The following is a 12,914-nucleotide window of genomic DNA, read 5'->3' on the forward strand; positions in this document are numbered from 1 at the left end:
TCCAGCTGGGAGGGGGAAGGGATGGCCCAGCTGGGTGCTGGGAGCCCAGGAATGCGGGAATGCAGGCTCTAGGCCTGGATATGAGAATCAGGGTCTGTTTTCTGGCCCAAGGACAGACCCTCCGTGTTTGTGAACAAAGTTGAGAGTTTTCTCACACCCTTTGCATTTGTGCAGGATTCAAAGCACAGGACATGAACTTGAGCAGATATGGGCAAGTCATGTCTCCTGTGCCTCGGATTACAGGATTCCGGTGAAACGCTGAATATAAAAGCACTTCCCAGACAAGGGCTTATGGCTTCGTTGGCTGCCGTTATGATCCAGCATCTCTCAATGCCCAGGGCACTATCCACACACAAAATTTAAGGACAAGTCTCTTTTACCACATAAAGGTTTTTATTGAACTCAAATTCAGGGGCTCCAAAGCCTGAGGAAGACAAGAGAGGCTGGGGTTTGTGCTCAGAAGCCAGGCCCCACTTTGGGCCCCATCCCTCCCCTCACCCCTTCCTGATTCAATGAGGGTCTCAGTAGCTACCAGTCTAAGCTACCCAATCTAATTAAGTAACCCGACCCCCCCTCCCCCCACCCCCATCTAGCTCTTTGCCAAGCCAGGCTTCCACCAAGGGGCATGCTGCTGCTGAGGCCAGCTCTCCGCTGACCTCTTTCTCGATCTCTCCCAGAGCCTCCGGCTGCCAGCTTGGCCTCCCTCCAACCCCTCTTCATAGCCCATTTACCACAACTCTCCAGGGCATGTCACTTCCTCCACCCTGGCCCCCTCACCTCCTAGAATCTCTTTTCTCCTCCAGAGTCTCCACTATTCTCTCACAAAGTTGCTGTAGCTCCCTGTCCCCTTCTTTTCTGCCTACCAGCTCCCTAACCCCGACAGGGCCCCGGGTCAGCGCCGGCCGGCTGCATGGGTCCGCTGGTGGCGGATGAGGTCGGAGCTCTGAGAGAAGGCTTTCCCACAGTCATCGCACTTGTAGGGCCGCTCCCCACTGTGGACCCGGTGATGCTGCAGCAGCGTGGAGGAGCGGCAGAAGCCCTTGCCACACACGGCGCACCTGTAGGGCCGCTCGCCCGTGTGCGAGCGCTGGTGCTGAATCAGCGTGGAGGAGCGATTGAAGGTCTTGCCGCAGTCGGGACAGCTGTAGGTGCGGCCTGGCAGGTGGGTGCGGGCGTGGATGGCGAGCACCGAGCTCTGGCCAAAGCGCTTGCCACACTCAGGGCACTTAAAGGGCTTCTCACGGGCATGGCTGCGGGCATGGGGGATAAGTGCCGAGCGCTGGGAGAAGCTCTTGCCGCAGATGCCACAGCTGAAGGGCCTCTGCCCAGTGTGCACCCTCTGGTGACTACGCAGGGAGGAGTTCTGGCTGTAGCACTTGCCACACTCGGGGCAGCTGTAGGGCCGCTCGTGGCTGTGAGTGCGCTGGTGCCGCAGGAGGTAGGAGCTGTCACCGAAGGCCTTGCCGCAGTGCGGGCACTTGTAGGGCTTCTGACCAGAGTGGGTGCGCTGGTGGCGAAGCAGGTAAGAGCTGTCAGCGAAGGCCTTGCCGCAACGGGGACACTTGTAGGGCCGCTCGCCCGTGTGGGTACGCTGGTGTTTGATGAGGTCAGAGCTCTGGGAGAAGGCCTTGCTACAGACCTCACATTTATAGGGTTTTTCACCCGTGTGGATGCGCTGGTGCTGGATCAGGGTGGATCCCCGCCCGAAGCTCTTCCCACAGATGCCGCAGATGTTGGGCCTTGGGCCCTGCCCACCCCTGGCCCGGCCACCCCGGCGGCCTGGACCACGAAGGGTCCCCGTCAGGCCCAGGGGATTCTGGAGCATCTCAAACTGGGGTGGAGCCAGCAGGGCCCCCGTGGGCATCTCAAATGGGGGCCCTAGGGGCATGCCCCCTGCAGGCTGTTCCCCAAACCCCTGGGTGAAGGCGTCCAAGGGGTGGACTCCCAAGGGGATGCTCAAGGGATTCTTTTCCTCAGGATTCAGAAGCATTTCTGCACCTTCCTGGAATTTGGAACTTTCAGCTTCAAACTCAGGGCTTTGGGTTTTGAACTCCGGATTCTGGGGTTCATACTCTGGGCTCTGAGTCCCATACTTGGGACTCTGAGATTCATATCCAGGGCTCCGGGGTTCATACCCAGGGCTCTTGGGTTCGTACCCAGGGCTCCGGGGTTCATATCCAGGGCTCTTGGGTTCATACCCAGGGCTTTGGGGCTCATACCTAGGGCTCTGAGGTTCAAAATCGGGGCTCTGAGAATCTGATTCAGGACTTCTGGGTGCAAATTCAGGGCTTGGGGGCACAAATCCAGGGCTTCGGGACTCAAAACCTGGGCTTTCAGGCTCAAACCTGGGGCTTTGGGGTTCAAACTCTGGGCTTTGTGGCCCAAAACCAGGGCTCTGGGGTTCAAGCCCAAAAGCTATCTCTTCGACCTCATAGTCCCCAGTGCCTTCTTGCTGAGAAATTTCCTCTTCCTCATTCTCACTCATGTTACCTGCAGGATCAGAGAATTACAAAAAACCCAGATTGTGTGGGACCTGGAAGGTTACTGGGTCCCACCATTAATTGACACAAATCTTTCCCTCCTCCTCAATTAGGGTCGCTGGCCCTTGGGCAAGTGCTGAAATTCCCACCTCCCCATCAGCAAACCCAGGCCACCGCGTCCCGACCCCGCCTCCTCCAAGTCCCAGGTGTCCAAGCCCCCTGCTTTCGTCCCCTCCCACCCACCACAGCCCCCTCTCCCGCTCCCAGGCACACTTCTCGGAGGGGCGCTCCCTCCCTCACCTTTGAGGGACCCTTCAGGGCTCCCCATTTCATCAGGACTTTGCATATCTCGGGGCTCGAGGCCCCACGGCGACGCCTCCCGTTCCATCCCCGCCGGCTCCCACTGCGGCGGCAGGGGCGATGGTGGACGATCCTGCGACTTGGTCTGAGCGCCCCAAGACCCGAGCCCTCGCCGGCCGCCCGCTCAGCGCCGGCCAGGAGACCCGGCTGTCCAGCCCCGGCCCCTGAGGCCGGACGTCTTGACCCTGGGCCTCTCCGGCCCGCCGGGCCCCTCCCCTACCCGCGGCCCCGCCCCCACCCACAAGGTCTCGGTTTGCCCTGAGGTCCTCGCAGGCCCCCAAGCGTCGTGGCCTCAGAGGTGAGGGGCTTCACGACTCGCCTTGCTGCCCCCCGATACCGCTCCCCACCCGAGACCCCGTCGTCTGGCCTCCCAGCCCCCGGCTGGGCTGCGGCTGGCCGACCCCCTCCCCTCCGCACAGGAAGTGTCCGTCCGCGGCCAGTTTCCCCCGCCGGCTAGCTTTGCGGCCTCTCTAGGAGTGGCTGGAGGTGGAAACTCGTTGGCATTAACCCTGGGCAGGATGGCCCCGACGTCGAGGTAGGGGGAAGACTGGGCGCCCTGGAGCCCGCGGGAGAGGCTCGGGCAGTTTATGTGCCTATGTCGTAGGTCTCCGTCCGCCCGAGGGCCTATCTGTCTGTCTCCTGGGCCCTGCGTCCGTCAGTGCTTGTGGCCAAGGGCGAGGCAACAAGAGAGACCAAGGTCAGCGAGAAGGAGCGACGCTTCCCGGCGCCAGCGGGGGCGGTGTCTAGCTCCCCTCCCCTCCCGGGCCTTGGGGTCAGTTCTGGCCGCGTCTCGGGAACCTGGACAGACCTACCCCCTACCCTCACCCCCGACTTAGCCTCATCGAGGCTCCTGAGTCCGGGACGCCCCTCTTCGAACTCCACTCCCCCATACGGGCGCTCCCACCCTCACTCCTCCTGGTCCCCCCCCACCCCCCGCATCTCGCTGCTTCTCCTAATCTCCACCCTTCCCCCGCTCTGGGAGGGCTAGGATCGTTGCCAAGGAAACAGCCCCGCCTCCAGTTTCCAGAGGCACCGCCCCTCCCTCCCAGGGAGCTCTGCGATTGGCTGGTGGAGCTCGTGCTCTCACCATCCCGCCTCTTACCACTACACCACCTATTAAGCCTTAAGGGTCGCCAGGGAACGCGAGGCACCTTTCTGATTGGTTGCAGGGTGCACAGGCCGGTTCCACCTCCTCCGTGCTCCAGAAGTGCCCCCGGGAGGAGTGCGAGGGAGGTCCTGGCGTCTCTCGTCTTCTCTGAACTGTACTTTCAGGGCTTTTCCCGCCCTCATTTACCCTTCATTAGAGTTTATCTTTCTGAAGAATGAAAGACAGGGATCTGAGGATAGACACCCTTGGCTCCCCTCTCTCCCCTTCCCAGCAGTTTTCTTTTTCTCACAGGTTACAGGCCAGTCCGGGGCAGAGGAGGTTGGGTTCGGGGGGATCCTGCTGCAGAAAGAAGGTTGCTTCTTTTTCTGTTAACCTGCTTCTCCCCTCCACCTGCTCCGAAGCCTGAGTTTAACTCAGTCCCTTGGAGCTTTAGTCCCTGGTTCCTGGATTTTCTCACAGGGACGCAAGGATCCTATGAGAATTCCTTCAGGTGAGGGTAATAGAGTTCAGGAGGGGAAGTGGGTAGAGAATCATCTGGCCTTTAAGGCAATTAAAAATTTTCCACTGTCTGACTTGGATAGAGGCTTCTAGAGAAAGGGACCTGAGAAACATAGGTGCAGCTTTGAATCAAAGGAAAAGTGATCCTGAAAAGACAACTGAATAGAATCCAATTCTTGACCTTTTTCTACCCTTGCTGCTAAAACTAGTGTTCTTGACAATTAATGAACCAAATTCTCCCTTTGTGAATGATGCAGGAGCCATAGATTGTTCTCCTGTTGCCTACTCAGACGAAGGAAGGAAACTGGTTGGGAGGAAAGATAACATCTTCCATTCTCCTGAAAAGAGATGAGAACAAGAATTTGGAGAATTGCTAGTGGGCAAAGCCTGGAGAGAAGCAATCTCAGTTCTCAGTAGAGGCTTACAAACAGTCACAGACAGACACCTTCCTACTAATAAAGCAGAAGTCCTTTTCTGCCCTCCAAAGTATCAGCTTCCAGCTCCATAGCTCTCTCCCATCCCAATGTCTGTCCAAAAAGCTTTGTGGAGAACGGCTCACAGGGCCCAGCACTAGAGGGTCCACAGGCAGAACCTACAAGTGCAGTGATTATGGGAAGAGTGGGACCTGGGGCACCTTCTGATCATTGCCAAAACACACAAAGGAGCTTCATGAGACAGAGACACTTCTCTCTGACCTCCAACCTTCTTACCTACCAGGAAATTCATACCAGAGAACAGCTGTCCCCTGCAAAGTGTATAGTGAGCCCTCCAGCCCCAGCTCTGATGTGGTCCATTGCCTGGACTCTTCATAGCACAGGCCTCAAGCCCCATGAGTAGCAGGAGTGGGGCCAGGGCTTCAGCCGGCTCTGGCACCAGTATTTCCACATGGAAATTCAGTCTGTTAGTACATGACCGACTGCCAGGCAGCCTCCTCCAGCACCTGTCCTCTCTCATCAGTGGGCCTTCGAGAGGCAGCCAGCCTCTGCCTGACACACGCCCATAGCAGTGACAGGCTAGAAGCACAGGGAAGCCTCTGTTGAGGGTTCCAACTTGCCCTGAGTGTGTGTGTCCTGAGTTGGGCAACCACTTTATCCACAGAATCATCCCGTGGTGTGCAGCAGCACCGGGGCAGAGCTATTCAGTGGGTAGCCTTGGTTTATGGTGGCTTGGCCCACACTCAAGGTAGGTTCTCAGTGTGAGAGAGGCACCTCTGTGATCTGCTTCCTCCCTGCATGCAACGGACAAACCCTCTGAAAGGCCTTCTGGGGCTTCCCTGGTGGTGCCGTGGTTAGGAATCTGCCTGCCAATGCAGGGGACATGGGCTCGAGCCCTGGTCCAGGAAGATCATGTGCTGAGGAGCAGCTAAATCTGTGTGCCACAACTACTGAAGCCCAGGTGCCCTAGAGCCCATGTTCTGCAATGAGAAGCCCACACACCGCAATGAAGAGTAGCCCCCACTTGCTGCAACTAGAGAAAGTCTCTCCATAGCAACAAAGCCCCAGTGCAGCCAAATATAAATAATAGTCAAAAAAAGAGGAAAAAACCCTTAAAAAAATAAGTAAAAGTCCTGTCAGATGCTACAAGTGATGTCCTGGTATATTCAAGATTTAAGGTATCCAGGAAAAGACCAGTCATGGCACAGGCCCTTTTGGGAAGAACAAAGGAAATGGGAGTCTGTGTGTATGGCAAGGTCATTGGCTGGCCTGACACGTTCGGAACATGCCCAGAGACCAACCCCTACACTTGTAAAGCTAAGATCAGCCAGAAAAATAAGTTTTCTGTTCAGAGCAGTCGTCCTCTCAAACTTTAGCAGGCATAAGATTCCATCCCTGGAAATACTGATTCAACAGACTAGGAACAGGGCCCAGGGAGACAGCTGCTTTCTGAAAAGATACTGCATATAATTCTGCAGCAAAAAGGCCTCACTTTGAAAAGTACTGGTCTGGGGCAGATTTTAGCCTCTGAATCATAAATGTCTTTGCACATGTTCCTAGAAAGATACACATAAACAAATATCGCCCCCCCGCCCGACCCTGCCCAGACTTAGGGGGTCTTTGGAGCTCAAATCAATACCCTTTACATGGCCTGAACACATTAGGGATAGACCATGTGGATAGGGCTCAGGTTTTCACTAGTACAGATTAGCATTTCTCCTGATGCACCAAAGAAGCCCTAGAAAAACCCTCTTCCTGGCTTAACTTGCTTCACGGACTGAGCCTCAAAGACCTATGGTAGGTCCCTGGTGGTCCAGTGGTTAAGAATCTGCCTGCCAATTCAGAGGACACGGGTTCAGTCCCTGGTCTGGGAAGGATCCTCGTGCCTCGGATGCAACTAAGCCTGTGAGCCACAAGTACTGAGCCTGCATGCTCTAGAGCCCATGGTCTGCAACAAGAAAAACTACTGAACTGAGAAGCCCATAAACCACAGCTAGAGAGTAGCCCCCACTTGCTGCAACTAGAGAAATCCTATGCACAGCAGTGAAGACCCAGTGTACCCAATAATTAAAGAGAAGCGCTATCTTTGGCGGGGCCGGGGGGAAGAATCCGTGCCAAGGAGTGAGGAGCTAAGAAGGGGGCAAGATTGAGGCTTAGGTGTTCCATGACACTCGAAAATTCATTAAGTGGAGGAGATTTGGGTCAGGAGGGCAGGAAGCAGAGGAGTTGGATTTGGTTTGGGGGCCCTAAGCAAGCCTTGAAAACTTCAAAGTACTCAAGAGAAAATAGTAATTACAATACTTTTAATTTGCAAGCTCAGGGCAGGGTCTAGATCTGGTTTTGAGGCTGAGCTGAGAACTGGTATTGCAGGCTGTGAGTTCCTCAGGCAGTGCTGAAGGGCAGAAGGATGGCTTCTTTAGGGGATTAAAAGGTAGCTACTTCTGCCAAGGTGCCTCTCCTCACTCCCACATTTCCCTTGTGACAGTTGGCAGATTCTCCCAGTGAACTTAAGGCTAAGAGAGGTCTTGGTGGGGCCAATTAGGTTGGAATCAAGTCAGTTCATTAGTTTACCTCAACAGTGTCTTTTCCCCAAATTTTCAAGCTCTTCCTTTAGAAGTTCCTTTAGGTTGACAGATCTGGTTTCTTCCTAAGTTAGGCCAGACACAGGGCTGAGTTGTCAGAAGGCAACCGAGGACATAAGCCTTTGCTAATCCTACTTGAGGTGAAAGGTTGTCCTGACCAGTGGCAGGAAAGTCTGTCTGTCCATGGCTGGCTGCTTCCATCACCTGGGCAATGACCACAAAGAAATGAGTGGTAGATGAATAATAGAGTCGCAGGGTGATGGGGGAGGGATTCTGTGCAGAGCTTGGGAATATAGACAAGCACAGTTCCCTCTGGCTACTGACTCCAAATGTTCCTGTTCTGGTCCCCCTTTGCTGGTGATGGAGATCCTAGAGAGTGAAGATGCAAGCTTTGATTTTGTTGGCCCTGGAACTCTCCTCTCAGGCTGGTTTTTCCCTTGCCTTGTTGGCTTTGTCACTCATCCTGTACCTGGGCTTCACTGACACTGGGCTGCTCTGTCCCTGTCTGGGAGATGCCTCCAGAACCCTGGCTGAGACACTGGCAAGGAACTCAGGAGTGGTGTAGTGAAGACAGAAGGAAACCCAGAATCCTAGTATCTCTCGCCCTGTGTTAGATCTTGGGCAGGTTACTCAGTCTTTCCCAGTCTGTGTCCCCAACTGCAAAAGGATGGAAAGCCTAAGATCTCTTTCAGTTCAAAAATGTGATGAGGACTTCCCTGGTGGTCCAGTGGTTAAGACTCTGCGCTTCCTATGCAAGGGGCACAGGTTTGATCCCTGCTCAGGGAACGAAGATCCTACATGCCACAGAGCAAAAGATTAAATGAAATAAAGCCATTAAAAAAAAAATGTAATGAGGCCTTCCCATCTGAGCCTAAAGTGGCAAAGCCTAAGCCATGGGGCTCTCCCAGGGAGGCCCCAGAAGGGAATAAAGATCTGACACATCGCAGGGGCTCTTGGGTCCTTCTCCTTCAGAAATAGGAAGTGCAGGTCAGCTGAGGGGTGCCGAGGTGGAGACACCACTTGTTTGGGGCAACAGATTCAGTCCTAGAACTCCCCTGGTGGTCCATTGGTTAAGAATCCACCTTCCAATGGAGAGGATGAAGGCTCAATCCCTGGCCTGGGAACAAAGATCCTATATACCACAGGGCAACTAAACCTGCGCCCCACAACTACTGAGCTTGTGTGCCACAACTAGACCCAATGCAGCCAAAAAAATAAATACTGAAAAGATTCAGTCCTAACTGCCTCTTCCTGATGATCTGTCCTCTCCAAGCAGATGCTTCCTTCCATAGGCAATTATGAGGGTGAATTGAGTTGATGGACAAGAGTCCTTTGTAAACCATAAAATGCAATATGAGCCAAGATCTAACAGAAAAGCCTGCTTTTACTTCTCTCCTGCTGCCCTTTCACAAATGTGCTCTCTACCTGAATCCCTGATTCAAAAACAACTGAATGCCATAGACTAGTTTGTAAACTCAAATGACTACAGGAGGGGGCATCCCTAGTGGTCCAGTGGCTAAGACTCAGTGCTCCCAATGCAGCGGGCTTGGGTTTGATCCCTGGTTGGGGAACTAGATCCTGCATGCCGCAACTAAGACCAGCCAAATAAATAAATACATATTTTTATGTATTAAAAATACATGTTGTTAAAAAAATGACTATAGGAGTCCAACAGGTCATGTAAATAAGTAGAAAATGCCAGATGGAGAGGGCCTGCTTTGCCAGAAACAGCCATGGCAAGTGGCAGCTGACACCGGTGAGGAAGCGCTAAGGAGTTGGCAGGTGGGCTGAACTGAAGAGCCTGGGCTCCATTCAAAGCGGCCTCTCAGCTCCTGTCAATGGTGGTTTTGTGGAAACTCAGGTCAAGTCGCCAAATCTTTGGATTTTTTCAAGAGGCCAGAAACTTGTTTTTTTGTGTGTGTGAAATAGCCTGATTTTTACATCTTAACAAATAATTCATAACACTTAAAAATGCTGGCTGGTCTAAAACTACATGTAAAAGGCTATTGGGAGACCAGATTCAGTACCTGGCCATCAGTTTTTAACTTCTGCAGTCAAGGCAGTGGATAAAACAAAATTTTCCACCTCAGTCCTCTTAAACCTAAGCTGAGAAACAGCCTTTCCCATCGTGGAAGTCTAGTGGGGGTTCCTACCTCAGCCCTGACTCAACAAAGGGGGCTCTAGAGTCTGGAACCATAGGGGACAAGGTCTCAGCAGATGAAACTGATGAAGGCCTAAGATAAAATGGTCCTCACCCCCACCCCCAGGTCCAGCCCTTCTGGGAATTTTGTGACCTCCCCGGAGTTGCCCGAGTTTGAGGCCCCTGAGGCCATCTTGGGCCTCAGACAATGTCTACATCTTCACCCTTGGCCTGTCACCCACGAAGCCATCACCCACACTCCTGGAATATCTCTGGGTAATGCTGGAAGCCCACGGGGGGGTCCAGGTCCCCTGGGGCAGAGGCCAGGGGCACAGGCAGCCCACCGGCACCCCCGCCCCTGCGCACCCCCGCCCCTGGACGATGGACCCACTGGTGCTTGGCCATGGCTGACTTCTGGCCAAAGCACCTGCCACACTGAGGACAGGCGTAGGGGCGCTCGCCGCTGTGGGTGCGCCGGTGGGCGGCCATCTCCGAGCTCTGCCGGAAGCAGCGCCCGCAGTCTGGGCACGGGTAGGGCTTCTCGCCCGTGTGGGTGCGCACGTGGCGCCGGAGGTCTGAGGCATGGGCGAAGGCGCGGCCACAGTCTGGGCAGGGGAAGGGGGTCTCCCCGCTGTGGACCCGCTGGTGCTGGTAGAGGGCGGAGCTCTGGCTGAAGCAGCGGCCGCAGTCGGCGCAGCGGTAGGGCTTCTCGCCCGTGTGGACCCGGAGGTGGGTGGTGAGCGCCGAGCGCTGGGTGAAGGCCCGGCCGCAGTCCGGACAGCGGTGGGGCCGTTCCCCACGGTGGATGGCCCGGTGCTTGCTCAGAGAGGACGCCTGGCTGAAGCCCTTGCCACAGTCCGGGCAGCCGAAGGGCTTCTCGCCCGTGTGGGTGTAGAGATGCTCCACCAGGGTGGAGCGCCAGGCGAAACTCTTCCCGCACACGTAGCAGCCATGCCGCCGGTCGGCTCTGGGGACAGGGGGGTGGGCAGAGAGTGGCGGGCGACCCCGGCGAGGTACCTTCCGTGGCTGCTGCCAACCATAAGGAAAGCCAGCAGAGAGGGGTTTGAAAGCCGTCAGCCCGGGAAGCTGAGCATCCACAGAAGGAATCTTCCCCAGTGCCTCCCTCCCTCCTCTTTGTCCTTTTTCTGCCTGGTTTCCGGAACCTGCTGGGAGACAAGGGGAGAGCTCAGACCTCAGCTTATCCTGGTCCTTGATGCCCACACCCACTATGGGGTCAGAGAAGCCTCTTAGATACAGCTGCCTCTGGGACTCAGCTCAGTACGGGCAGGGAAGTTAGAAGTTACACTTTACCCTCAGTCGCATGGGACAGAAAGAAAAACTGTAGAGACAAAAAGAGAAGGAAGGACAGGGGCAGGGTACATTCTGGGAGCTGGGGAAATGGGGGGGATGACAATTGAGCTAGATCACAGAGCATGACTGGATGTTAAGTATGCAGCTAGCAGCGGGAACAGCACAAAGAGAGGCATGAAGGGGGTGGGCATTGCCAAGTTCAAAGGGGCTGGGCACAAGTGCAGCAGGAGGACAGGATGAACCAGAGGAACAAAACAGTACCAGCCAAGAGAAAGGAGGCTGCAACAAAAATATAACAAAAACAAAGTGAACACAGGAGGTGGTGGAGGAGCTAGAGAACAGGCAAACAGGTGGGGTGATGTGGCGCTCAGAGGAACTTAGAGACCAGCTAGAGGTCAGGGGCTCAGGTTCGGAGGAGCTGGGGAGTAGAGAGGCAGGGATGCCTGGGTCACACTCTCGGGCCCTTTCTAGGCTGAATCCAGAAGCTAGGCAGGGATCAGGCGTAATAATAACCTTAGCTGGGAAAGCAATTCAGGCAGGAAACTGATGAGCACGTAAGGAGTTGGCAGAGGGTAACATGATGGGTAGGACCCAGAGGAAGTCCCCACTACTTCACCTGTGTCTGCTTCTGTAACACATTCTCCCATCTCAGGAGGCCCGGCATCTGGACCCCACAGTTGTGCCTCTTCCTCCACCCAGGAGATGAGGGCTGGCTTGGTGCCTCGGAAGCCTGGAGGGAAGGGGGAGAGAACGCAAAGCCCACGCTGCGGGGGAGGCCGCCGCCCAGGGTCCCGACTTCCTGCGGCCTCCCACTCCACGTGCAGGATCCAGAGGCTGGGCGGGGTGGACGCGGGTGTGAGCACAGGCGAGCAGGTGGGGCCTCACCGAGCGCGCCCAGGTGGCCATAGGTCTCCCGCATCACGTCCCGGTACAGGGCCCTTTGCGCAGGCCGCAGATACCCCCACTCCTCCGGGGAGAAGTACACGGCCACGTCCGCGAAGCTCACGGGCTCGGATGTCTCCCCCTGGGGCCTGACCCCGTTAGGTTCCCGCGCGGGGAGCAGGGCCGGGGGCGGCGCCATCGTAAATACCATCCGGGCGGCCGACCGGCGCCACCCCTACCCGCCGGGGTCCACGGAGCCTCCGAGATCCAGAACGCTCCCCCACCGGGCTCAAGAGTCGGGGAGGCCGGGAGAGTAGGAACGGCCCCTCGAGGGTCCACGGGGGTGGCTGAACACTGAGGGCAGGTGGCTGAAGGTGCTCTCCTAAGAGATGGCGGCCACGCGGCCCCACGTATTTCGCTCCCGCGCCATCGTGCCCGGATGACGCCACTCGGCTGTCTCCAGGTGGCTTTGTCTTCGAGCCCTCAGCCAACATGGCCGCGGCGGCTACAGGCGCCCGGGAAGACGCCGCCACCGGCCCGGGCACGGGGGGGTGAGGGCCGGCGTTCTCCAGAGAGCGGCGCCGGGCCTCGGAGGCGCAGAGCCCGGGCTTCCCCGCCGGGTCCCCGCGCCCGCCGCGCTGAAGGAATCGCCGCGGCCCCGCCCAGACTTGGAGCAGCGACCTCCAGCCCCGACCCCGGCCCGCTCCGCGCGGTGATTTCAAACGTTAGGTTTCCTGGCTGGCCCATCGCTAGGTGACCGCACTCTTCCCCCAGTGTTGAGGGTAAAAGAATGGAGCGGATAAAAGAAACTTGATCGAGCTATTGAAATTCTGGGAACTTCAGTTTCAGGAGATCGTGGGGGCAGCCGGAGGAGGGTAGGATGAGGTCTGAGAAAGGTCGGAAGGACTCTCTTTCTGTAAGCTTACCCCCTCCCCGCGTACCCTTCAGGACGCCTCCCGAACATCCATTTAGCTCTAGCTCAAGGCTGCTGCTGCTAAGTCGCTTCAGTCGTGTCCGACTCTGTGTGACCCCATAGACGGCAGCCCACCAGGCTCCCCCGTCCCTGGGATTCTCCAGGCAAGAACACTGGGGTGGGTTGCCATTTCCTTCTCCAATGCA

The 12,914-nt window shown here is 56.3% G+C and overlaps 2 protein-coding genes across 3 annotated transcripts; both read right to left on the bottom strand.

The window, feature by feature from the left end:
• Positions 1–374: 374 nt before the first annotated feature.
• On the bottom strand, positions 375–3,234 carry ZNF768 (zinc finger protein 768). The gene is made up of 2 exons (XM_005224981.5): positions 2,781–3,234; positions 375–2,490 (listed from the first exon to the last, which is right to left on the bottom strand). The coding sequence occupies exons 1-2, from the start codon at positions 2,866–2,868 to the stop codon at positions 893–895; spliced, it is 1,686 nt and encodes a 561-aa protein (XP_005225038.1). The 5' UTR covers positions 2,869–3,234; the 3' UTR covers positions 375–892.
• Positions 3,235–8,828: 5,594 nt separating this feature from the next.
• Positions 8,829–12,246, bottom strand: LOC100847190 (zinc finger protein 764). Of its 2 annotated transcripts, none has more exons than XM_005224979.3 (3): positions 11,799–12,246; positions 11,530–11,643; positions 8,829–10,765 (listed from the first exon to the last, which is right to left on the bottom strand). In XM_005224979.3, the coding sequence occupies exons 1-3, from the start codon at positions 12,004–12,006 to the stop codon at positions 9,852–9,854; spliced, it is 1,236 nt and encodes a 411-aa protein (XP_005225036.1). In that variant the 5' UTR covers positions 12,007–12,246; the 3' UTR covers positions 8,829–9,851. The 2 variants fall into 2 exon arrangements, with proteins under 2 accessions (XP_005225036.1, XP_003587878.2); XM_003587830.4 differs by having other exon boundaries at positions 8,829–10,768.
• Positions 12,247–12,914: the final 668 nt, after the last annotated feature.

The sequence above is a fragment of the Bos taurus genome, chromosome 25 (genome assembly GCF_002263795.3).
Source record: "Bos taurus isolate L1 Dominette 01449 registration number 42190680 breed Hereford chromosome 25, ARS-UCD2.0, whole genome shotgun sequence".
Taxonomy (NCBI): Eukaryota; Metazoa; Chordata; class Mammalia; order Artiodactyla; family Bovidae; genus Bos; species Bos taurus.